The sequence below is a fragment of the Sphaerodactylus townsendi genome, linkage group LG08, assembly GCF_021028975.2.
Source record: "Sphaerodactylus townsendi isolate TG3544 linkage group LG08, MPM_Stown_v2.3, whole genome shotgun sequence".
Taxonomy (NCBI): domain Eukaryota; kingdom Metazoa; phylum Chordata; class Lepidosauria; order Squamata; family Sphaerodactylidae; genus Sphaerodactylus; species Sphaerodactylus townsendi.
The window spans coordinates 44344102-44368649 of record NC_059432.1 but is presented as its reverse complement, the minus strand read 5'-3'; the positions used below and the strand labels follow the sequence as shown (position 1 = coordinate 44368649).

The window sequence follows — 24548 nt, the reverse complement described above, 5'->3', positions numbered from 1 at the left end:
ATGCACAAGTTTTTGTGCTGCATTGATTTCATTCCTTTGGTAAATCTCCTTGCAATTTTATAAAAAATAGCTGATTCTAAATGGAAGACATACTTGATCTGCTAGATTGTGATCTTCACACTAATGGGATAGATTTTTCTGTTTGAACATCTAACAGCGAAACAAAAGAATCATTTTTATTACACTCATTTTATTAAAGCTTTAGGGGCTTTATCTATTTTTCTTATCACTACATGGAAAAGAATTGTCATTTCAGTTTGCTATGAATTTTAATGCTGCCTAATTTTTTTCTGTTAGGAGTTACTTTTTTTCCCTTCAAAGGGAAAAGCTAGCCATTAGTGGGTTTTTGACCATCTTAAATTACAAAGTGTGGTTTTTACTGCACACACGTACTCCTACTTAACTAAGTGCAAGTCAGTGCATTTAATAGTATCTTCTTAGGAAAAAGTGTTAGAGACCAATACCGCACTGTTTTGCAGCTAAAAGCTGCTGAAATAAAATTACACATTTAAGTGCCTACTTATATGATTCAGGCTTTAGGTGCATCAATGCATTACTTGTTGGCACATTTCTGAAAATAATGTTTGCTTGTGGACATAGTTAAATGGAAAAAATGTTGGACTTTCACCAAAGAGAACCTTGGTTCCAATTCACATTTAGTCAGGAACATCATTATGTCCCAGTGCATGCTGTGATAATGGGAATATCAGGAAACATAGGTAATTTGTACATTTTAAGTGCTCTGTAAATAATGAGAGTATAAACAATAGGCAGGATCCAGTGAACTTTGTAGACTCAGTTAACAGCCTTATGTTATCCACTAGTCTTTCTGACTTTTTCTTAAAACCTCCATGTGTCATATCACCCAGAATTTCTGAGGTAGTGGGGCTGCGCGGGAAGCCCCAAAAGAAAAGAAAAAGTCCACCAAGGGAAAGTGGAAATACTCCTCAGAAAATGTAGCATGTCTCTTGAGGCCAGCTCCGCCTGTGCAAGGGGGCTAAATGGGCATTGCAAGCCAACTAATGTCTGCTCCAGCAACACCCCTTCCACACTCCCGTGGTTCAGAAGCACCGATGCAGAGCTGGGCACCACGGCTGGGCATCCCAGGGCACTGGCAGATTTGCCCCTCCACCAGGGTAAGTGCCCCAGGCAGAGCAAATAAGCCAAGGGCCTCTGCTGCCTCCAGAGGAGGAATGCCCCCCGCCCCAGGATTGGGTTGACTAGCCTGCTCAGATTGGTAGAATTAGTTCTACTGTGCTATGGATTCTGGACAATGTTCAGAACTTGTTATTATTAAATGTAATCCTCTTCATCCATGTTTTTCGTTTTAGAGGCTGGATCTAAAAAGTTACTTTAGGATTTGGGTACACCCAGGGAGATTTGGACTTTCATTGAACAGCCCATGTTGTATAACATACTGTTTCTGAAAGTACCTTTAGTTTGAAAATTAGTTTTCAGTATGACATCAGGGCCTGCTATTTGAGAAATTCAACCCTTTGAGTGTACAGAATCAGTTTCATCCTGAAGAAGCTGAGGACCAGATAAAACTAAAATGTTTTATGCAAAATCCTCCAATGAATGCTGTGTGTGTGTGTGTGTGTGTGTGTGTGTGTGTATTTATTTATTTCAGCTACTAGTATTCCACAAGATGAGCGTCGCTGTCAATTCTGTCCTGATACAACTGTAACACTTTCTCATATTCTGCTCCATTGTTCAAAGTACAACAACATCAGAACCAATTTGAGAACTGTGTTACCAACAGGATTTATGCTCCTCTCTGATAAAACAAAAATGGCTAAGCTTCTAAATAGCTCTAGTGTGGAAATATCTGAAGCTGTTGCTATGTTTTTGCTCGGTGTACTGCAAGTTGAGCAATAATGATCTTTTTATTGTATTTGAAATTCTTGGCACTGGTTTTATGCCTAATAAAGGTTTTTGGATTTGGATTTGGATTTATTTCAGCTACTACATTTCATTTGTTGATTTTCTATTTTGATGCCTAATAAAGGTTTATGATTTGATCTGATATGCACAAATGTTAAAGCAATATTGCCAAGGACTGCTGAAATCATTAGAGGATATTTTGATAAATTTGAGCAGAAATCAAGAAAAAATATTTTAAATATCTGAAATCTTTGTTTTTATACTGGGATGGTCTTTAATTAAAATATAGCTATTGTGTCATGCCATGTTAATATTCCAAGAATGTTATCTTGGGGGAGGGGGGAATTAATTACTTTTAATCGTTTCTACATTTTACTTACTCAGTCATGCTGTCCTTGACATTAGAGGACAAAGTTGGGAAGTGATCAGGGTAACAGATTTACTGCTGTATCATTGTCTTGTGCTACACTTAAATCAGTTTAAAACGGTCTCATTATTTAGATGAGAATTTCAAGCACATTCTATTTTTGCTCTTTTATGGTCCCGTATTTTATATGCAACACTGAAAGTACTACAAGTATTAGTGGAGAACATTCCCTCCATTATTTGACCACATTCACCAGCCATGTTCTGCTGTTCTGTCCTATTTGTACATCGCAGTAGTCTCTACTTTTCCTTAAACCTTGTGAATATGCTATCTTTGAATGGGAGGAGGGAAGAGAAAGTTGCAATGGATTTTGGAGAATAGTGTATCACTTTATCTCAATCAATCAAAAACCTGTATTAGGCATTAAAAATCATGTATCAAAATTACAATAGAAAGAGCGCTATTGCACATCATGTAAAACACACATTAAAATTGTGGCTAGTATCACTTTATCTGCTCCCTCTCCCTAGGTATAATCTAGTGAGAGAATGGGAGAGCAATATTTCCAACTGCTGACTTACATTAGAATGGTTTGGACTGGGTTGTAGCAGTAATATGGGTAGGTGATGAAAGATAAATTGCTTAGTTCATATATAACATAAAGCCATGGTTTATAACAGTGATTCGTTTGTGAAACAAGGATTTGATGGACAGACAGTAATTCAGATCCTGGTTTGTCTTATCAAATCCTGATTTCACTGCCTTTATTCTTTTTTGGTTCTTTCACTGAGACCCTGCTGGTATCCCAGCCTGTGTTGTAGGAAGGGTGTAAGCAAGGATGGTTACATTTCACCACTGAAAACCTCAATTCAGCGTCAACGGACAGCCAATTCAAAGAGTGGTGGTGGTAGAGTGGCAGTTGGGGACAGTGCTGTGGCAGCACATTTATACCATCTCAGTCGGGTTTCAGGTGGCACTGGAAGCGGGGGGAAAGAAGAAAGTCCTGGCTGCCTGAAAAATTCTACACAAAACACCAACTTATGATAACACTTTTTGATGGCATAAGTTGGCTGCTGGTGTGAGGAGCATTTCCAGGCTGAAAGTCCTTTGGGATCTTACTAAAGTTGGCTCTGCCCCAGGACACAACCGCCCTCTAACCAATGAAGGCTGCTTTGGCAGATATCTGCCGTTGCAGGACCAAACTTTTGGGTCTGGACGTTGCAGCAGCTCACTGCCGAGGCAAGCTCTTCTGTGCTGGCATCCATGCCACTTTGCATGCCACTGGTGGAACAAACGCCTGCACAACCTCTATCGCTTCCAATGCAACTTCAGGACCCCCCCCCCGCCCCCGATTGCACAGTAACTGTGATTAATAAGCCAACTTCAAACTGTGGTTTCACGTCTGGTTTGATATACCCTAACTAACCACAGTTGGAAGAATGATCTGCATCTAGATGTTCAAACTAACCACAGTTTAATAAAATCATGGGTTCATAGGACATTTGAATTGAATTGAATTGGGGTGGGGTGGGGTGGGAGATAAATATCTGACATAGAAGACTGCTGAATTTATATCTATCTCATAAACACTGATAAACCGCACTTTAAAACTTTCATGTACTAAGGTTGTATATTTCAACATTATTACGTTGGGCCTGATTTTTTTATCAGCAGCATATTTGGTGTCCTCAAATTCACTAAAAACTCTTCTGTTAAAACTTGATATTCTCAGAACTGGCAGTTTCCTCATATCTTATATAGCAATTATATGATTGTTGATATGAGTTCACTTGAGAATGTGTTTGGAGCCTTGAGCTGCTTAGAGTTTCATTTGGGAAGTAATTATCTTGAGCCTGTTTTGTGGAGATTGAATTAAGGGTTACGCCTAATTAACACAAACTACAGATGAAGTAGTAAAATGTTGTTTGTATTTTACAACTTCTGACTCTATGGGAAACGACATCATTGCATGTCCCCCCAGTGTCATTATTCTAGCTCACTTTCTATCTCTACTCCCCCCCAGTGAAGGCAGTATGTATGCATGCATGCATGTAGTTAAAAACCAAGCCTCCAATCAAAAACAGCAATCATGAAGCTAAAGTATTTTTAAGTGATTTGGAAAGGAAGGAAGACTAATATTTACCACATCTTGCTGCAGTCAGATTTCAAAGCAATCACTCATAGAAAACATTTTGAAGGGAGTCTTTTTCGTTAAAAAGTAATGAATAATTCTAGATGTTAAAAATCGATATATAGCAATAATGAAGAAATAATGAAGAAAACATCTAATTTAGGCAAGTTAGAGTAATAAAAATAATAAAGTGCCATCTAGTTGCAATAAACATATGGTGACCACTCAAGGGGTATCAAGCCAGGAGACAAGAAAACATGGCTTGCCATTGCCTTCCTTTGGTAGCAACCCTTAACTTCTTCTGTAGCAATCCTTAACTTCCTTGATTCAATAACTAACCATAGCTAATCCTGCCTAGCTTTCAAGCTTTGACAAGATGGGATGATCAGGGCTATTCTTTCAGTGTAAAATACCTAAATTAAGAGTGTTTTAGTATGATTATAGGTTTTTTAATACCTATTTTGGGCTTTTAATTCCCATTGCAAGTATACCTATAGAAAAACTTCATCTATCGTAAAGAATAGTGTGGCATTCTTTATTGTAAAACCTGTTGACTGTGGGTCTTTGGTACCGCTAAGTACATTCTGGGGCTCAGGCTTTACTTTAGCCCTCACATGGTGAGGGCTACAGTAAATATTACTTGTAGCTGTGAATACAAAAAGCTTGATTCTCCACTGCAAAGTATCCCATGGAAGAAGTGCCTTGGAATATGGAAGGTATGTAAACCCTGTCCAGTCATCTCTTTTCTCCAGAAATTCCTTGCTGGGGCCTTCCTCACTCACTAAGTTCAAGATATGTGCTGTCACAGCAAACACAAGTCTGCAAGCCTGAGGTAGAAAATAGAGAAAAAGTGGTAAAATTTTGGGGGAGGGGCAGGAGAAAGGATTGAATCCATTTTTTTCACTTTTAAGATATTCTTTACTATGTGGGCATAAATATAATTCCAGTATCACATCTCAAATATTAATCTGGATACTGGTGTCTCATGATATTTCTCATTTTAAATGGAGTTTTTATTGGAATAAATATAAGGCATGTACCGGTAATACCAAAGATTACCTCTTGAAAGAAACCAATTAAAACTCTCTGTTAAATATTTAGGAAGCACATTTGCTGCTGCTGACCCTTAAATCTTATGTGGAATTGAAACCATTCAGCACTTAAGTTTTTCTGAAGTTAGAGCACCTAATTTATTTAATGATGTACATTACACAGCAGAACAAATGACATGGCATTAGGCTTCCTGCAATTCAGTTATAGTAAACCAGTTAATTCTGGATTAATTGTAGTTTGCAGTCAGATGGCATTAAAAGTACCAGGATGTGTGTGGTCTTCTGCTTAACTACAGGTCGATGCATTCAGGCTTCACGCTTATTCTTAAGTATGTCCATAGCGTGCCACCTAGAAATATAACTAGCAAAAGTTCTTCCTGATTCCAACTTGCTTGTCTCCCTGTGTTTTTGAAAATGATATGGTATATGGGTAACCCCCCCCCTCCCCCCCCCGGCAACTCATTTTTGCTACCATATTACGTCTGCTCCTACTAAGGAAAGAATTGCAAAACTCTTCTGTCAACGATTGAGAAATTAAAAAGATACAATATCCATGTCCAGAGCTCTGCATACTCTGTACTAAAAGAATTTAACTTCTGCATTAAGGCAATCAAATTCTGAACTCAATAAGGGACAGAAATTATGTATTAGTTTAAAAAAAACATACAAACATTTATTTTGAATATTTATCCTGCTCCTAATAGTTATGAGAAGGGCACTGGAGACTCACCACCACCACTACTGGAAATCTTACTTATCTTTCGTTCCCCACAGTTTTTGAAGGTGACTTCACATTTTACATTTAAATGAATAACAGGTTGCATGGTACCCGTGGTGAATATCCATGCTATTATTTGAAGTGGAGGTACCTGTTTCTAGTGGGGACAAAAATGTAATATATAAAACATCTCTGAGATTTAATCAGTTGAATCACATTATACACATCTGCCTTCCATCTCACTTCTTTTAGTTTTGATATTTGAAATACTTTATAAATTGAATTTTATAATGCCATAAGCATTAATCTCCTGATTTCTTGCTGAAATAGCAATTTAAAATTGTGACTTAGATTCAGTCTCCCACTAAATAATAAAATCAATGATTTTTCACAGCTGTAAAAGAATGAACCTACCTATAGATTATACATGCACTGTTCCTGCATGTGTCACAGTTAGATGTGTCTTGACCAGTCCGATATGAAAGCCTACAAAGATAAGAATATATGATCATTAACAAGTATTTGATTTCTGCTTGATTAGCAACCAAAACTTCTTCTCTTTTCCAGTTAACTTTTAAAAATTAGCATTTTCCCTTAGGAAGATGGAGATGCTGATAAACTTGTGACAATTTCAGAGATTCTAACTAAAATGTTCTAGAATGAACATTTATAATCATACCTTGCAAAAAACACTGTGTGACCAATTCTACGTTTTCAGGTGATGGTCATGTGGTACAAAATCTGTTTGGCATTTAGTAGAGTTCTTAAGCACACATGTTGGCAGCATAGTGGCACACCAGAGAAAATGTGAGGTTGGTGACATTGTAAAACTTACACTTCTGCCAGAGGTCTTCCAAAAGCAGAGACACAAGAAATAGACTGCAGAACCCACTTGTGCTAATCAGACTTATTGTATATCCACTTGCCTTTCTACTTGTGCAACCATATATATATATATATATATATATATATATATATAACTATAGCATGTATCAGGGTCTCCAGTGAGACACCCATGGTGAGGTGGCAGTACTTATTTGTGCTTTCAGATGATGATAACAGTGATGAACATTAAAAATAGATTGAATAAAATATTAAATGCTAACAGCTGTGAGATGACAGAATAACATTTGCAAATAAAAATATATGCATATTTACCAGTGTCAGATTCACAAAACTAAAAGATGTTTCTTTGCAGTACTTCAGAGTTACCTATTATCCAGTTAGATTGGCTAAAAATCACATAAAATGTGGATCAGTTCTCAATAGCCTAACTATAGTACATCAAAATGAATTTCCTACTGCTATGGCTCATTAACCCCAAAAAATGGCTAAGCGATGGAATGTCACGACAACGAACCCTCCACCAGTTGGCGAACAGGACTCAGCAAGCCTCATCATTTTCCCCTCCTTCCACCCCAGTACTCACCCCACCCCCTTGCTAGGGTCCATTGCATTTCCACCTCAATGAGCTTTGCTGCTAGTCAGTTATAATTAGCTGAAATACTTCAGGTGACTATCTGGTTTAGAATAATGTTATATTCAATAAACCATGATTTTAGGCCTTATATTATGAAACTGTAATGTATAAGGACATTGTTAGTACTAGGCATTTGCAAGGGAATTTGTTAGCTGTTCAGTAGTGCTTTAATATTTGTAATTGGTTGCTTGGTTCTTGAATTATAGCTCAGGGCTTTGATAACCTAAATGGCATCATGAAATGCTTAAAATACCAATCAGAATGGGTTATCACATCAAAACATAAAATATAGACAAACAGGACGTTTTACTGTCTGTTTATTTAAGCATTTATATTCTACCTTTCCTCTTAGTTCCAGGCAGCTTACCTGATACCCATATGTCAGTTTTTGGCTTTTGGTCTATGGATTAAATGTGGCTCTGTTAACCCCTACTTAGATCTTTGAGTAATGTTTCCACACACAAGTGTGCTCTAATTGTTTTGGCACATGTGAAGGGACAGAAATGAAGCTATTAGGTCACCATGTAAAAGGTACTGGCTGCTGAAATGAGCCTGATCACACTAATGTAACAGGTTCCAACAGTACTTTTCATAAGCCTTTACACCTGTTCTGGGGCCTAATCTCCATTTCAATTTGCTGCAGAAGGAATGAAAAATCTATTTGCCACTGGAAGTCCTGCTTCAGGAGAATCTAATTAGTTCTATGCAAATATGTTCCTTGAAATGGAATATATGTCTTATGAAGAGTAAGTTACAGTTAATTACTGCTTTGAGGTTATTGTTTTTCACCGTTTTATGCTTATATTGAAAGTGAAATAAGAATTCTAGCCATGCTGGAACCGATCAAGAAAATAAGAGGCATATGATATTTAGCCACTACACATGGTATATCTTGCCTTTGGCAGTTTGATGTTTGTATTGTCTTTTAATTTTGTACCATTGCATTTTTCATTGGATGACTTCTGCTGTTTTTCTTTTGTTACTTGCTATGAAACTTATCAGGAAAGACAGTCTGTAAATAAAGTAAATAAATATTACATGCCTGTCCTTTAATTCTGATTTGGAGTGCTTCTGTGGGCCAAATGAGACACTGTGGTGTTCTTATGGCCACTATGCAGCTGTTGCCCAATTTTAGCCATTTAAGAATGCTACAAGCGCCCAATCTTATCAGGCATACAGTGTGTTAGGCTGAGGTGCTCTTCTCCAACCCCACACACTTTATCAAGTGCCAACACTTTGGGGTGTGCATTTATCAAAGCTGCACCAAAAAACCCGGACCGGCAACGTAAAGGGAGCTGAAAAGTGGGTCTTAAATCATTCTGATTTTTTGGCATAATTCAAGCCACTTTGACCTCGCCACCATTTTTTAAAAACGAATCCCTTCTCCAGAACTGCCAGCTGAGATGGATAAATGGCTCTATGCAGAGCTGCACTGCAGCAGCCTCTGGGTTCCATGTGGGACTTGGAGGTCAGGGTGAGTGCAGAGCTCCACTGCTGGGGCCTTTGGGTTCCACGTAGTATTCAGAGGCAAGGGTGGGTGCAAAGTTACAAGCCCAGCTTGTCCCAGACTAGCCAGACTTGTAGATCTGGCACAAAGGTCCACCATCATGGCTTTCAGGTTCCACATGGGACTAGGGGCCCCCCCCCCCCCCCCCGCTGCTATTGTTTAGGTAAATTCGGATTTGGGTGTGATAGACCTGAATTTTGGAAGGCATCCTGGATTTTCAGATATGGGGGTTTGGAAATGTCTGGGTCCCTTTAGAAAAATTCAGATCAATGTATTGTCAAAGACTTTCACAGCCGGAATCACTGGGGTGTTATGTGGATTCCGGGCTATTTAGCCATATTCTAGTAGCTCTAGTCCTGACTTTTTGCCTGCATCTGTGGCTGACATCTTCAGAGGATCTGACCTGTGACAATAAATTTTGGTAACCAAAGACTCCTAATAACACAAACCATCAGTGCCCAGGAAACAGCGCTGATTATCCCAGGTGCCAGAGGTATGAAATGTAATTGTGATGGTAGCTTGTTGATGCATCTCAGTAACAGTGGTGCTGTTCAGTTATTGGTCAGCACTATGGCTCAGATGTGATTTAGACACAGTGTAAAGCCATGGACTGGTATTAGGTGAGAAAACTTTTTGCTTGCACTATACCTTCCCCATCACATATTTTGAAATCAATTGATGACTTCCTCTTTTAGGCAGACTAGTTTGCCATTGTATCTGAACCAATAATCTGTGGTTTTTGTTTCCCTTTGAAACCAAGATTGCAAGTCAAGGAATGAACTGTGATTTGTAATCATGTCAGCAAGGAAGGCTCAGATATAATGGCAAACTATTGAACTATAGCAGAAGTCATTAATCTGAGCATATGAAAGATAAAGACAGGGAGGAAATATGCAAGCATGGCTCTGGATTTTTGAAGCATCAGATCATGCCTCAAAGCCGCTATAGTACCATGGGTATATTTCCCAACCTGTGGGTCACAAGCCAGCCCTCCCTAATGGCAGCTGCTGCCCTTTGCATCCTCCTATTTCCTCCTCTTCATTGCCAGCTTCTCAAATTCTTGCCTCTTCCTCTCTCTTTACATCAACAATGAAGGGAGAGGGAACTGTCTGGCAACTTTACTATAACAACTGGAAGAAGGGGAAAGAAGGCTGCAGAGTAGGTGGGAGCTTTGTTCATAGGATGGAATAACTGGAGGAGAAATTATGTGTGCAATTAATGTGTGCAAAACAACTGTTTAATAACATCTACTTTACCATGCATTGTGGTCTTCCGCAATGGTAAGAGAACTGTGCCTTCTAAATTTAGGTTGCTTTCACAGCTTGTACCATGCAAAGTCCCTTACACTGTACTGAGGCTGGAAAGTAGGCCTTTTTTACATTATTTTACTGGCACTGGTATTTCTACTTTGTAAATAAAAGAATATACGCTGTTGTGATGATGGCAACCAATTTTGTCATCTCAATAAGAAAACCATGACATTACAAATGATAGGCATAGACATACTTTCCTATGGGAAATAATCTCTCTGGAGGAAAATCATCATGTGTAAAGTGGCTCCTAGAAGAACCAATTTTAATGTGTACTTGAAAGCCAGGCTTTGATTAGTAGTTTGAACCTGACTCTGGGAACAGTATCTTCCATCTCATACATTAGTGGGTATTTATCTTCACTGTATATGCAAGTTGACTGATAAAGAACCAAGTAAAATGTGCCCTGACGTTTACTAGAGTAAATTTTTTTATAATCTTAGGAGGAATTACAGCAAGTAATGAAGAGCGACAGTGTGGTCAAATGTAACTTTCGTATGCAATATAACTGCTGTATGTAAAGGTTATATACTTCAGAATGTCACTTGTCACAGTAGGGGCAGCTGTGCCCTTTAATGGGATGTTTGCTAATTTCTGAAAAAATATCCTGCTAGGTACTGTAGAAAATGGAATGTTGGAATAGATGGATGATAAGGTCATAGTTCACCTAGGGTGCCAAAAATACCTTGGGCCAGCTCTGGATGTGTCAATGTACAAAGTGAATTTGAATTTGTGGGTCATCATACCAAAAAGGTTGGGAACCACTGGTACAGAATTCCTGAGAAGAATTAAATGTTCTTAATATTTTTCATTGCCAAAATAATTTAGCCCAGATTTATATTTAATTTTGGCATTTGCATAATGTACTAAATGCAATTTATCTAGGCAAACTGGAGCCCGTGGACAAAACCTGAGTTTGTTGCCCCCCCACCCATCCCTGAGCCAAACACACAAACCCTCCCCCACCACGACCAAACAATGATTTTTGCTCCAGCTCACAAAACTCCTCCCACCCCCAGCAAAACATACATGTACCTCTCCCCACCAACTCTTTCCTAGTTTTATCCTCACACCAACCCTATGAGGTAGGTTGTTAGCCTGAGAAACAGCTCCAAGCCAGTGCATGTGGGTATTAAGCATGTAAATCTTTCGCAAATCCCCAGCAAAACATTTACCAAACAAATGTCAGCATCATCTCTCACAAAACACCTCCAGTGGAAACCATGCCCAAACAGCATCATTTTCAATGGTGTTTAAAATAGGGAGCCCAAATTCTTCTTTTAAATCCACCTTAAAGGGAGAATCCGGGATCCCCAGATAAAACAGCTTTGAAACTGATGCTGTTTTGGGGTGGATTCTCCCCCATCCAGAAACAGCATCAAGTTACCTTGTGCTCTAATTGTATACTCTGTGTTCACCGCCCTGAGACCTTCGGGGGAGGGCGGTATACAAAAGTTAATAATAATAATAATAATGATGATGATGATGATGATGATGATGATAAAAAAACCTGGAGACCTCAGATTCTCCCTTTAAGTCCATGCTGAAAGGGATGGATTTAAAAGGAGAATCTGGGGAAATTTGGAGGGTGCCTGCTGTCAGGGATGCAATTGTTAAGCTAACAGCACCAGAATTTCAGGGTATCTTTAGGAGACTCTCCTGATGATACCACCCAGGTTTGGTGAAGTTTGGTTCAGGGGGTCCAAAGTTATGGACCCTCAAAGGTGTAGCCCCCATCTCCTATTAGCTCCCATTGGAAACAATGGGGATAGGGACACCCCTTTTGGGAGTCCATAACCTTGGACACCCAAAACCAAACCCCATGAAACCTGGGACGTATCATCAGGAGGGGCTCCTGAAGGATCTCTGAAATTTTGGTGCTACTAGCCCTGGGGTAGGGAACCTGCGGCTCTCCAGATGTTCAGGAACTACAATTCCCATCAGCCCCTGCCAGCATGGCCAATTGGCCATGCTGAAAGGAGCTGATGGGAATTGTAGTTCCTGAACATCTGGAGAGCCGCAGGTTCCCTACCCCTGTTTAACTAGCCTAAAAACTGTGCCCCCAGCAGGCCAAAAACAAAAAACACTAAAAATACAAAAAACACACTAACAAACCTGAAATTTTCGCGCCCTCCACTGGTGGGCGCTTGGGGACATAGGGGACTACATGTCCTCTAGGTAAATATGCCACTGACTAAATGCATTACTCAGAATCTAGGGCCACATCCAGAGAACTATGGTATGTATGTATACTTTATTAACAGTTATAGACCAGGCAATACTCCAAGTTAAAATATACATCAGTTACTATAATTTAACATCTGAAAAGATTTAAAAGAAGTATCACGAGAAGTATGGTAGTATTTCCATGAAGTGTAAGGGAGCTTTGGCTTTCTCAAAATCCTTTTTAATGTTAAAAGCAGATTGTGGTGTGGCATAAGGGCTAACTAATTAGACAGTATGATGTTGCACTAGGAGAAACTGCATCCTAAATAGTTCTTTGGATCCCAACTCTAGTAGCTTAGCCATCTGTTTACAAATTACCATTGTGCAAATATAAATATTCCCAGTGTGTGCTAACATTTTGAAAGAGCTACACAACTGCAGTAAGATGAACTGAGAAACTAAATGCAAACTTGCTGCATCAAGAGGCTGAACAAAAGTCTTAATTTTTATTATTTAATGATGTATGAATTATTGTGTGATACTGCACTACTATAATTAAGAAGATAGGTGAGTTCTTTTGAAAAGGATAGAGATAAGGGGCATTCGAAAGAAGCTTTGTTAGAGGAAGAGAATATAGTTACATGATAGGAAGCCCAGTCTAAAGGGCTCCAGTCGCTGGGACAGTGCCACTGCCATACCGCCTTCAGATGACTTTCAGGTGGTATGGGGGAAGCAGGAAAAAAGAAAAGCCCTCCATTGTCTAAAACAGATTTATGTCACCCAAAAGGGTGGTGTAACTCCAAGACCCGTGCCATGATGTTTCTGGCACCAAAGCCTGGGTAGAAGCTGACTAAAGTTGGCTCCACCTCTGGGAACACCCCCGCTCCCCCATATGCTGATAAGAGGAGGCACCATCCCCAAAATCCATCTCCTCCCCCTTTGGATTGGGCCATGTTGAATCTCCTAGTTTAATGTGGTTTAGTAGCAATAAATTCAAAGACCGAAATCAACGTGGAAACAGAAATTTCTAATGCATTTAAATTCAGCAATTAATTACTGTAAATATGTAGTATTGCTCTTCAGTTATCTTTTTAAACTGAATGCAGATTTCACATATAGTAAGTTTTACAATAGTTATCAACTTTTCCCACCTCCTAGTGTTTTAATAAGAAGAAGAAAATCCAAAAATTTATACTCTACTTCAAGGAATGATGGCAGGAGATGTGAATCAAACCACCACATCTTCCTGTGTTAAAATGCTCTGTGGGATCCAATACTGCCTGTAAGGCTGAACACACTCAAACGAAGTCAGTTCTGTGAAACAGGAATAACTTTATTGATGTATGTCGCCCTAGCTACAGGGTGCTGGAACTGAGGGTTCTTGCCCTCAGTTCCAGTATATATAAGGTGCGTGGGTGGGCAGTTCCCGGTTACAGCAGGAACGGAGAAATGAAACTTACAGGGGACCCGGAGAAGTGAAATCTAGCCCTGACACTGCCAAGTTCTCTCTCTCCCCACCCCTCAGGTTCAGATTCTCTTTCAGTGGCAGGAGAATCTTATTTAAGCACTACCTTCGCTTTAAGTGCCACAGCACTGAACAGGGCACTGAACAGGGAAGAAAACAGCGGGGGCAACATTACCGAAAGGCAAATTTTGCTACTAGCCATCCAAAGCAATATAAATGCTCTTTTATCAAAGTTCAATATATGATATTGCATGCAATAATGGTTTTGACGAAGGTGGTGCTTAAGTAAGATTCTCGAACATTGGAAGAGAATCTGCGCTACTTTAAAATGTGGAAACATGCTGCTGCAACTTCCGCTGCAGCACACACGGTCACATTGTCATCTTTCCCTGAGACAGAGTATAGTACAGTTTAGATACAAGTATGGCATCACATGGAAACAGCATAGGAATATCCAGATCTATGAATGGCATTTGTGTTATCTGTAAGGACCACTGCCTCCACTAGGAGGCTGCGATACACAGGTTGAAAATTGACCCAGCTTTGATTTCCTATGATGGTGATATTCTTGTAAAATTAGCCATATTCCAGCCTGATACCTGTGTAGCTATGTAGAGTGCAGTGCAATGTATTAGAATGAGTCATGCAGAGCAACTTCAACTATTTAAAAACAGTCATCCTGAGCAGTGGGCTCAACTTTCTCATATAGCTAAGTACCTCATTGAAAATCCCTAGCTTCAAGTTCCATTAAAACATCAAGGTATCCTCCAAAGAAAAACCTTCATTGAATTGTCGATTGGCTTGGCTGGCATCTTCAGAGGATGATCCTCTGAAGATGCCAGCCACAGACGCAGGCGAAACGTCAGGAGAGAATGCTGCTAGAACACGGCCATACAGCCCGGAAACCACACAACACCAAACCTTCATTGAGTTTGTACAGGAAGGGGAGGTGCTAATGATATGTGGGTACCAAGTCATGAAGGACATTAAAAATGAAAAACAGCACTGTTAATTTAATCCAGCGGTGAATTGGAAATCAACAAAACTTTTTTCAAGGCAGTTCTGTTTTAGAGCAAGGTATGCCTCAATCTGCTTTACCACGACATACTTGTTCTCCCTCTAAGCCAGAGGACATCTAGTGATTCCCACTAAATAACTAGGGAGGCAGGAACTAACTTTTGACTTTCTGTATCCAGTGGGTGTCACCCTCTGATTCTCAGTTTCTTTCCTGTCTCACAGAGAGAAGCAGTGCATCTAGTCCCTGTCTTTTTTTTTTGCTAAATCTATCCTTATCTTAATTTTATAATCTTCTAATCATCTTTATATCTCTTCTCCCCTAATCTAATTTGTGCTGTCTCTTATCGCCTACTTCTCTCCGTCCTCCCTAATTTCTGTGAGAATCTTTGAAAAAAATGTGATCTTGTGAAAATGTGAAAAAATGTGATCCCTTGGCTGAGCACTCTTAAACAGTTGCCTGAGATTCTCAACTCTCTCAGAGATAGGACTTTATTATGGGAATTGAGTATATGGCTGATGATTTTCTATCCAAGGTGGACATAGATTCCCATTGAAGAAGAGCGGGGTGTGAGCTGGGCAGATATGACCTGTGAACAGGCTGCTCCGCAGGCTTAGAGGCAGTGGCGCCATCTGGTATGTCTAAAAACAAGACAAAGAGGAACAAGAGTAACAAAATAGTCACCTTACCTAAATAGGCAGGCTTCATTAAAGACTTGCAGTAGGCCAAATCATCCATAGTCAATTATGATTTCTTCAACAAAGGCCTAAACATAGCTGTTTACGGTTAATATAGACTTATACCAATAAGGATTTTACAGCTTTTAAAGAAGTCTCCCTATCTTCACCTGGCAACTTTTAATTAAGAGATTCCAAGATCTGCTTTGTATGCAGTAGACTTCATAGCCTCAAGCACTTTGTCCACATTCATCAAGGCAATCAATCTAAAACTGAGACAAGCAGGTGCTTCTGACACATCTGGCAGAAGCCCAGATGAAACTGCCTTCCAGGTGTGTCCTAATCAGAGACTATCACCTTGTAAAGACATCACAGAGAGGTATATGAAGGAAGCAGAAGGCACTGGGGAGCAACTATTTCCATCCTCTCAGAAACTTTGTTTCATATTGAAATTTAGGCTGTGAGCCACTACTGTAATTCAAAATCTCTGAAGGGAAACCATCCTATGCTGGTCCTCCTGGAATGCAGAACAGAAAAATTTAGTCATGTCTTCAACAAGTGGTGATCAAGCTAGACCTCTTTATTATAAAACTCCTGACTGTGGGAAAGTGGATATAGCTAGGACCAAATGCATAGATCCCAATACAACCTGGGACAATCTCATGGTGACCATGAAGTCCTGAGTACAGTCCAACCAAGAAGAGTCGGCATGAATGTTAAAGTCTACCAGAACTAATTTTCTAAGGATCTCCAATACCAATGTTCTGATCTCCTCTGTCAGTTCAATGCACTAATGATCAAGTTAAGTTAACTGGTTGTTGTGGGTTTTCCGGGCTGTGTGGCTGTGGTCTGGTAGATCTTGTTCCTAACGTTTCGCTTGCATCTGTGGCTGGCATCTTCAGAGGTGTATCACAAAGGGAAGTCTGTTACACATGTGTCCAGTGAGAAGGTAATGTTTTAGTGAGGTATATATTGTCCATGTCCCAGGGTGGGGAACCAATCAGTAAGTGTTTGGGTGGAACTTGCTATGCAAATGAGTGGTTGATAGTATTGTATTGCGGGTGGAGTTTTTTTAGTCCAGGGAGTGATTCATATTTGCATTCCCTGAAGCAACAGTCTTATTCAGGGGTCCCCAAACTACGGCCCGGGGGCCAAATGTGGCCCCCTGAAGGCATTTATCCGGCCCGCCAGGCATGGCGGCGATGGCTCCATTCATGTGCAGTGAGGGCTCGAGGGAGAGGAGGAACCGGCCCCAACGGCTGTTGATTGCAATTACATGATGGCACCCCCAAATCTCCATGAATTTTCTGACCCAGAGTTGGAAACCTTACACGTGGCAACTCCTGCTCCGCCCTTCCCTCTCGGCTACTCCATGTGTTGCTCTCAGGCTTTCTGTTCCGGCTCACTCCCATTGGCATCAGCCAGGCTGGTGAATCGCTCGCTGGCTGCTAGGGAGGAAGAACCCAGGAAGATACCTAATCCTGGGTTAGATGGAATGCTTCATTGGGAAAGTTCTGCTTTTTTTTTTACAGGGGAAGGAATTCCACAGCCTCCCCAACAATATTTGGAGCCCACCGTGTACTTGACATACTTTGGTCACTGTTCTAAAAATAGACCATGACATGAAATCAAACATTTTACAATCATTTGTGCATAGGAATTTGTTCATAGTTTTTTTTAGTCCGGCCCTCCAACAGTCTGAGGGACAGTGAACTGGCCCCCTGTTTAAAAAGTTTGGGGACCCCTGGTCTTATTGAATGCAAACCCTGTGTCTGGGTGGAGTCCATTGTCCATGAACCTAGCATGCTCTTGGCCTTTGATTCTGGTGTTTTTAATTACTGGTAGCCACATTTTGTTAATGCTCAGAGTCTCTTCCTTCTTGTTGAAGTTTTCTTGGTGCTTGAGGATTTCAATGGCCTCCCTGTGTAGTCTGACATAGTAACCTTCTGAATTGTCTAGAATGTCAGTGTTTTCAAATAGAATGTTACGTCCAGTTTTGTTTAGAGCATGTTCTGCTACTGCAGATTTTTCAGGATGGTTATGCCAACAGTGTCTTTCATGCTCCTTAATACGAGTCTGAATGCTGCATTTTGGAGTTCCATTGTAGACCTTTCCACAGCTGCAGGGTATGTGATAGACTCCTGCAGAAGTGAGGGGGTCTCTCTTGTCCTTTGCTGAGCATAGCATCTGCTGTATTTTTCTGGTAGATTTGAAAATTGTTTGTAAGTTATGTTTTTTCATCAGTTTCCCTATTTCATCTGTGATTCCCTTGAGGTATGGTAGAAATATTTTTCCTGTGGTGGGCTGTTTCTCCTCAGTCCTCTGGGTTTCTCTTGGTCTTAATGCTCTCCTGATTTCTGTTGTGGAGTAGCCATTACCTTGCAGAGCCCAGTCTAGATTATTGATTTCATCAGGGAGTAGGTAAGGTTCACAAATTTGTTTTGCATGATCTAGCAAAGTCTTGATTATACCCCTTTTTTGTTGTGGATGGTTTGGAGTTTTTTTGTAGGTACAGGTCTCCGTGTGTAGGTTCTCTGTATACTGTGTGGCCCAATTGATGGTTGGGTTTGCGAAAGAACAAGACATCTAAAAAGGGTAGTTTTCCTTCTTTTTCAGTTTTCATGGGAAATTGGATGTTTGGGTGGATGCTGTTAAGGTGATCCTGAAAATTCAGCAGTTCTTCCTCGCCATGACTCCAGATTGTAAAAATGTCATCCACAAATCAGACCCAAGTTGTGGGTTTTCTGGGTACTGTTTTGAGGGCATTCACTAAGACTGTTGCTACTGCAGGGAATGCAAATGTGAATGAAACTGACTGAAAAACTGGACTGATAACCCCACCCGCAATACAATGCTATCAACCACACCTTTGCATAGCAAGTTCCACCCAAACACTTACTGATTGGTTCCCCACTCTGGAACATGGACAATATATACCCCACTAAAACATTCTCTTCTCACTGGGCACAGAAACTTCCCTCTGTGATACACTTCTGAAGATGCCAGCCACAGATGCAGGTGAAATGTTATGAACAAGATCTACCAGACCATGGCCACACAGCCTGGAAAATCTATCACAACTAGTTGAATCCGGCTGTAAAAGCCTTCGACAATAACTTAACTTCCAAGAGTTTGATCAAGAAATCTTCTGTGAGATCAGTTTCTCTCAAACTGGGTAACTATTGTACTGAGCCCCCTTTGCTAGCCATGAATAATGATGGACAGGGAGAGCTGCTTTACTGTGAGATGTTCATGGCTAGCTACTGTTGTAAAATCCAAGCAACTTACTCATGTCTGTACAGCACAGTTTATTTAATATAATGTTGATAGTGCGTCTGTCTCTGACTTTTCTAATAGGTAGCCAGTGACTGAACTCAAAGCCACTACATCCCCTCATAATTGGCTTTAACCAGATATAAATATATGCATCCCATTGAACACCTATTAAGTTCACCCCTGCCAAATTAATTTAAACATGAAATGCTTTTTTTAGGAGTCAGGTAGATGGATGATTTTAATGGCAGGGCTGCTAAACGAATTCTTTTTGACTGTCTTATGTCCACACAAGTTCGTATCACCTTAGAATCACTAGCAGAATAAGCTCTCAACTGTTCAGTGATTATTCTACTTCATGGACTGTGGCTAATAGCCCTTAGCCAGTCAGAGTATAGAGATTAATAATATCCTAGTTATTATGTAAATGAGAGTTTCCATATCCAATTGGATTCTGGTGAATTTTATAACTCACTAGAATTATATCCTTGAATTGTAGTTCACTTGGGTCCATTTCAGTATGCTAACAGTGAATTAGCAATTTTCAATAAAGTTGATACCACCAAATCTCTGTGTTTTGTAGTAGGCATATACAGTATTTCAGTAAGTGAAAATAATAAGAAATATTATTGGTTACAAAGATTTGGAATTTAAAAAATTTTCTAGGACAATAGCTATTATATCCACAATGGCAAATTAAATTTGCCCCAGAATATGACACCAAAATATAAGCTTGAGGCTTATTTCTGGTTGAGTCACATGCTGCTAAATCTTAGGTTGGTTTTATGACAGTCATTTCAGAACACTGCACTGAGGATACCTGTATTCGAGACAAAAAACCCAGTTGCTGATATGTATAAATGCAAATTCAGTATATAGCTTAATTACGGTATGAGTTCTGACTTCATTTTTCTATGTATATGCAGAAACATTTTGGAATTATAGGTTATCTAGGCAGTAGGAGTAGTGAGTTTGAACACAAAGGATTCTCATAACTGGGTATTTATAGTTATGCCCTTATAAGTGTAAAAGAAAATGTAAATCAATACAAATTTCAAACTAAACTTGTCAGATTTGAATGTACAAATCCCTGTAAATTAACTGCATTTGCCTACAATGAATGAGCATACTATTTTTTATTGATGATTAAATAGAAATTATGAACACACTTTCAAATTCTCATTCTTTGAAATGAAACCACAGCTAATAGCAGTAATAAACATGTACTAACTGATAAAATCAGCATGGAAGTCCACAAGGAAAACATGCCAACTATAGCTCTATAATGCAACATTTAGTTTTGATATACACAGGTTTATCAGAGTTGAATATTGCTTTGCAAATTGGTCATGTTTCCTTTTGTAGTACAGTTACCACTATGGAATAAACCTTGGGTGCAATCTGTCAAGCATTGCTGATGCTTAACATCCTTTTCACTTCATTGGACTTGCATATCTAGTAGCTCTTTGGAGAAAAATTAAATTATCCTAAATTATTCCACATAGCCAACACCATTTCTTAATGCAATAACCACATTTACTAACTCATTTACTACAGCATTCATACATTCTGGATGTTCTGTGTATTTTCAATGAATGGAATTTACTATTTAAAACTTGCTCTTATCAAAACTGAGCAAATACTGAGCGATAAAGGGGGCAGAGGCGGAGATCTCCTATGAAAGTTAAGTTCCTTTTTTGTAATCTTGCTCAGAAGAAGGTATATTGACCTTTGAAATAGCATCCCCGTTTGATTTTACATGGGATTATCTTGCAGAAGATGCAAAAAGAGAAGCTTCTGAAGGATTACTAGGTCATCCTTAACAAATTAGCCAACAATAGACAGCCAGCATGGTAAAGTGGTTAAAGTGCTGGACCAGAATCTGAGAGACCCAGGTTTAAATTCCCACTCTGCCATGACAGCGTGCTGGGTGACCTGGACACAGTCGTACATTCTTAACCCACTTGACCTCACAGGGTTGTTATGAGGATAAAATGGAAATGTAAGCTACTTTAGGTCCCCACTGGGGAGAAAGGCAGGTTATAAAGACAGTAAATAAATAAAATAATAGTAATAGGATCTCACTTGAGTTCACAGCAAAACAACTGATGGTGGTTTTACGGCAGTTCTGTTTAGGCACCCATCTGTCCCACATACAGCAAAAGTGTAAAGAAGGTTATAAGCTTTTTTAGCTTTGCAAGTATCGGTAATGAATTCTGTTTTCTTAAACATTCTATCTGTGGGTGACAGGAATCTAATCCTTTCCCTACTTACTTAACTTCCAGAATTAAATAAATTACTGTTTCAATTGGCCATACCCCAAACTGCAGGCAATATAGCTCCCTCTACCAGTCTTCTTCTTTTCTTCTTCAAAGGAATAGAAGAAGCCATGTTTGTAACACCATGGAGGTATTTTTCTGTCTAAAATGGATTAGAGATTGCCTCCAAAACTTCACAAATGCCTGGCAGGGATCAAATACAGATGTTTCCTTGATGTTTTTCAGTTATCTCCTTGAATTAGTCTGGGTTCCAAGGAATCAGATTGTAACTTCAGTAAGGATAGAGGACTCAACCAACCACAACCTGACTTTTTAAGTAAAAAGCCAACATTTGGACACTGGAGTTGTCAAGTTTTAATTTTATTTTTTGCAGTTAAGTCACAGCTGACTCATGATGACCTCTTAGGGTTCTCAAAAAAAGAAACGTTTGGAGGTGCTTTGCCATTGCCTGCCTCTGCATCATGACTCTGTTACTCCTTGGAGGCCCCTATTCCAAATACTAGCATGGGTCAGGAATGAGAGTGTGTGACTGGCCCAATGTTACACAGCAAGCTTCCATGGAAGGCTGGCAATTTAAACCTGAGTTTGCAAAATTCTAGTCCAACACGTTAACTGCTGACTTTCCAAGATAAAGTTGTCCATAAATGTCTATATGCCACAAGTATAGGAAATTTCTTCACCTTGCCTTTGCAGACAAACACTGTCCGTACTGGACTTTATAAGTTGCGGCATCTTGTTATTCTGAGCTTTTTAAAATAAAGGTTCTGTCAGCTCTGGTCCTCTTTCTGAATCTATAGGAAATATCAATTTTTCCATATCTAGAGAATATTCTCATTGGCCTGTCTGATTTCCTTGAAGCCTTAAGGAATGTAAAAAATATTATTTCAATCTCTTCAGCATGATTTTGTGATAAAGGAGAACAAAAGCAAATAATAAATAGCTGGCAAGTGAACACTGGTACTCAGGAGGACAAAGTCTGTCAGAAAATGAGAAGACTTACATTCTGGTTCTTGGGGATTTGAATTGATTTGTTGATGACAGACCAGCTACTAGGCAGGTAAAGTGTTTTTGTCAGGGCGTACAGCTTTACAAGAGGTTTCATGCTAACCTTTAAAAAATTCTGCCCTTTCAGCAAGCACCAAACTACTCGCTAACTTCATTGATTAATGATTATCTTACAAGGACCGTGGAGCCAAATGGTGGTAAACTAACTCTCAGTATACTGTCCCTAGGAACGCCCCTCAAAGTTATATACTGAATTTTGATTATGAACTATGAATTGTTTCAACTGGTGGGGACTTGGATGGTGTAGAGAAGCTGGTCCAAGTTTACCAGAAGAAGCATCAATGGATTAATCTGAAAGCCAGTTCTCTTGGACTTCTAGCCCTTCAGGAATACATTAGAGAAGAAAACAATCTGTCATCAATAATTAGACCTCACTGTTAAAATGGTCAACACCTTTGTTAAGAGATTCAGTAAGGTTCAGCAAAGCTGCCCCCCACTCCCACCCCAAATAATCCAGGTGCCTAAGGTCTGTGGGAACACATGCTAGGCTAGGGGATGTGCAATATGGCTTTCTTCAGGCACTGTAAATCCTAAGGATGCCTCCTGCCCACTGCTATATGCCAACTGACTCAATCTGCAACTAACTGGAGAAGCTATCTTTACAGTCAGTTGTCTTATAATACTGCAAATGGGAATTCACAGGAAAGGTAACTGATCTTTCATGGACTTATTGCTACGATGATCATTCTTGTGGATTGATACAGCCTTCCTAGGAAAGAATGGTGTACCGATGGCATGTGGCCTCAGCCTTCAGCAGCACATTTCTAATGCAATCACTATGGATCCATTCATATATTATTGTCTTTCTAAATTGTGTTCAGAATAGCGAGCTTCAGGCCCACTTCCTCTGCATCTTTCCCTCAATCTTCCCTGTTTTTCTCATTTGGAGAAAAATGAATAACCCAGTTAGTAGATCCTGCTTCTCTAATATGAAGTTGACAGCTGATCATTTTGAATATTGAACATTATCTCAAACCTGCAAGTTTAATCCTTTCCTGATTTACAGTGCAATCCAGAACAGAGCTACTCCATTCTAAGCCCATTGAAGTCAATGGGTTTAGACTGGAGTAACTCTGTTCTGGATTACACTGTTAGTCATTTACTTCTTTCTGGAATAAGGGGGAGTCTGCTCCCACTTTCTCTCCTAGTACAAACCCAAAGACCTGGGTCCAACAGGGTCTCTGAAAAGTTGAAGTGAATTAAAACCATTCCTGAGAATCTATCTCAAAATGTTGTGGGAAAGAAATGCACTACTTGACAATATTCCCCCAGAACACCATTCATTCACTTTTAAGGGCATCTGATATGAGATGGCTATGTAATTGAAAGTTTCTATGCTTTCCTTACTACACCTGGATAACCAGCTCTTTATGACTTCATAAAAATCCAAATATTTTACTTGTCTATAGCAAGTCTGCAGTTCCCTGTTCTGTTCTTCAAACAGTAATTAGAGGGTTGCTGTGACAATTTTAAATAAAAAGCTGATCATTTACTTCCTAAGTGATACTCTCTTTGAAAGAGTGATCATTAAAGCTTCTGTTCCTGGTGCATAGTTTAGGGTCAGCTTGACCCATTTTGTAAAATCTCTTCTCTAACTAGCATGAATGAATTCATCAGAGTAGGTCACCAGACATTCAACACTAAAGAGAACAAAATTGAGGACTTTTAAAAACCCTCACATCAAGTTTATTTTACACAGCTGTTCTTTATCTAAATTTCATGCCAGTGATTCCAGCTCTCAGAAGTAGTGAAAATGTTTTAAGATGTTAATTAGACTAATTTGTGTTAGGCTGCCAACTAATGAGTGAAATTCAAAGGAATGTCACCCTCCCAGTATTTATTTCTTATGCTTGCGTCCTGTCTTTCTTTCAGGACAGCATTTAAGTATCATAACAAACCTGTGAATTAGATAAGGCTGAGAGTCAGTGAGGCCGCTATTGAGCTTAACCCAAACATTGTAGCCATTACATGTAATATGCCCTCACAAGATTTTACTTCATAGAGGCAAACTGCCCCTGCCAAAAATGATGACAGAAATTAAAATTAATTCATACATTGTATTTGTCCAGTCAGTTAATTGTCAACTTTCACTAGTTTATGACCAGCAGCTCCCTGAGACCTTTCTAGTCATGTTACTTGGGACCCCCTTAAGCCATAGA

At 39.6% G+C, this 24548-nt stretch overlaps 2 protein-coding genes across 13 annotated transcripts in view; one reads left to right on the top strand and one right to left on the bottom strand.

The window, feature by feature from the left end:
* Positions 1–24548, top strand: part of DOCK1 (dedicator of cytokinesis 1) — a 508395-nt gene that overhangs the window by 166254 nt on the left and 317593 nt on the right. The window lies entirely within an intron of this gene.
* INSYN2A (inhibitory synaptic factor 2A) overlaps positions 1–24548 on the bottom strand; it is a 138223-nt gene that overhangs the window by 72408 nt on the left and 41267 nt on the right. For 9 of the 11 annotated variants that reach the window (XR_007245250.1, XR_007245251.1, XR_007245252.1 and 6 more), the window contains one exon: positions 6567–6638. Coding sequence is in view for 7 of the 11 variants with exons in the window: in XM_048505447.1 (XP_048361404.1) it covers positions 6567–6638 (72 nt within the window). In the remaining 4 variants the exon portion in view is untranslated. Of the gene's footprint in view, positions 1–2737; positions 5210–6566; positions 6639–15546; positions 15737–24548 lie in introns of those variants that run through there. The other 2 variants (XM_048505450.1, XM_048505452.1) reach the window with 2 other exon arrangements.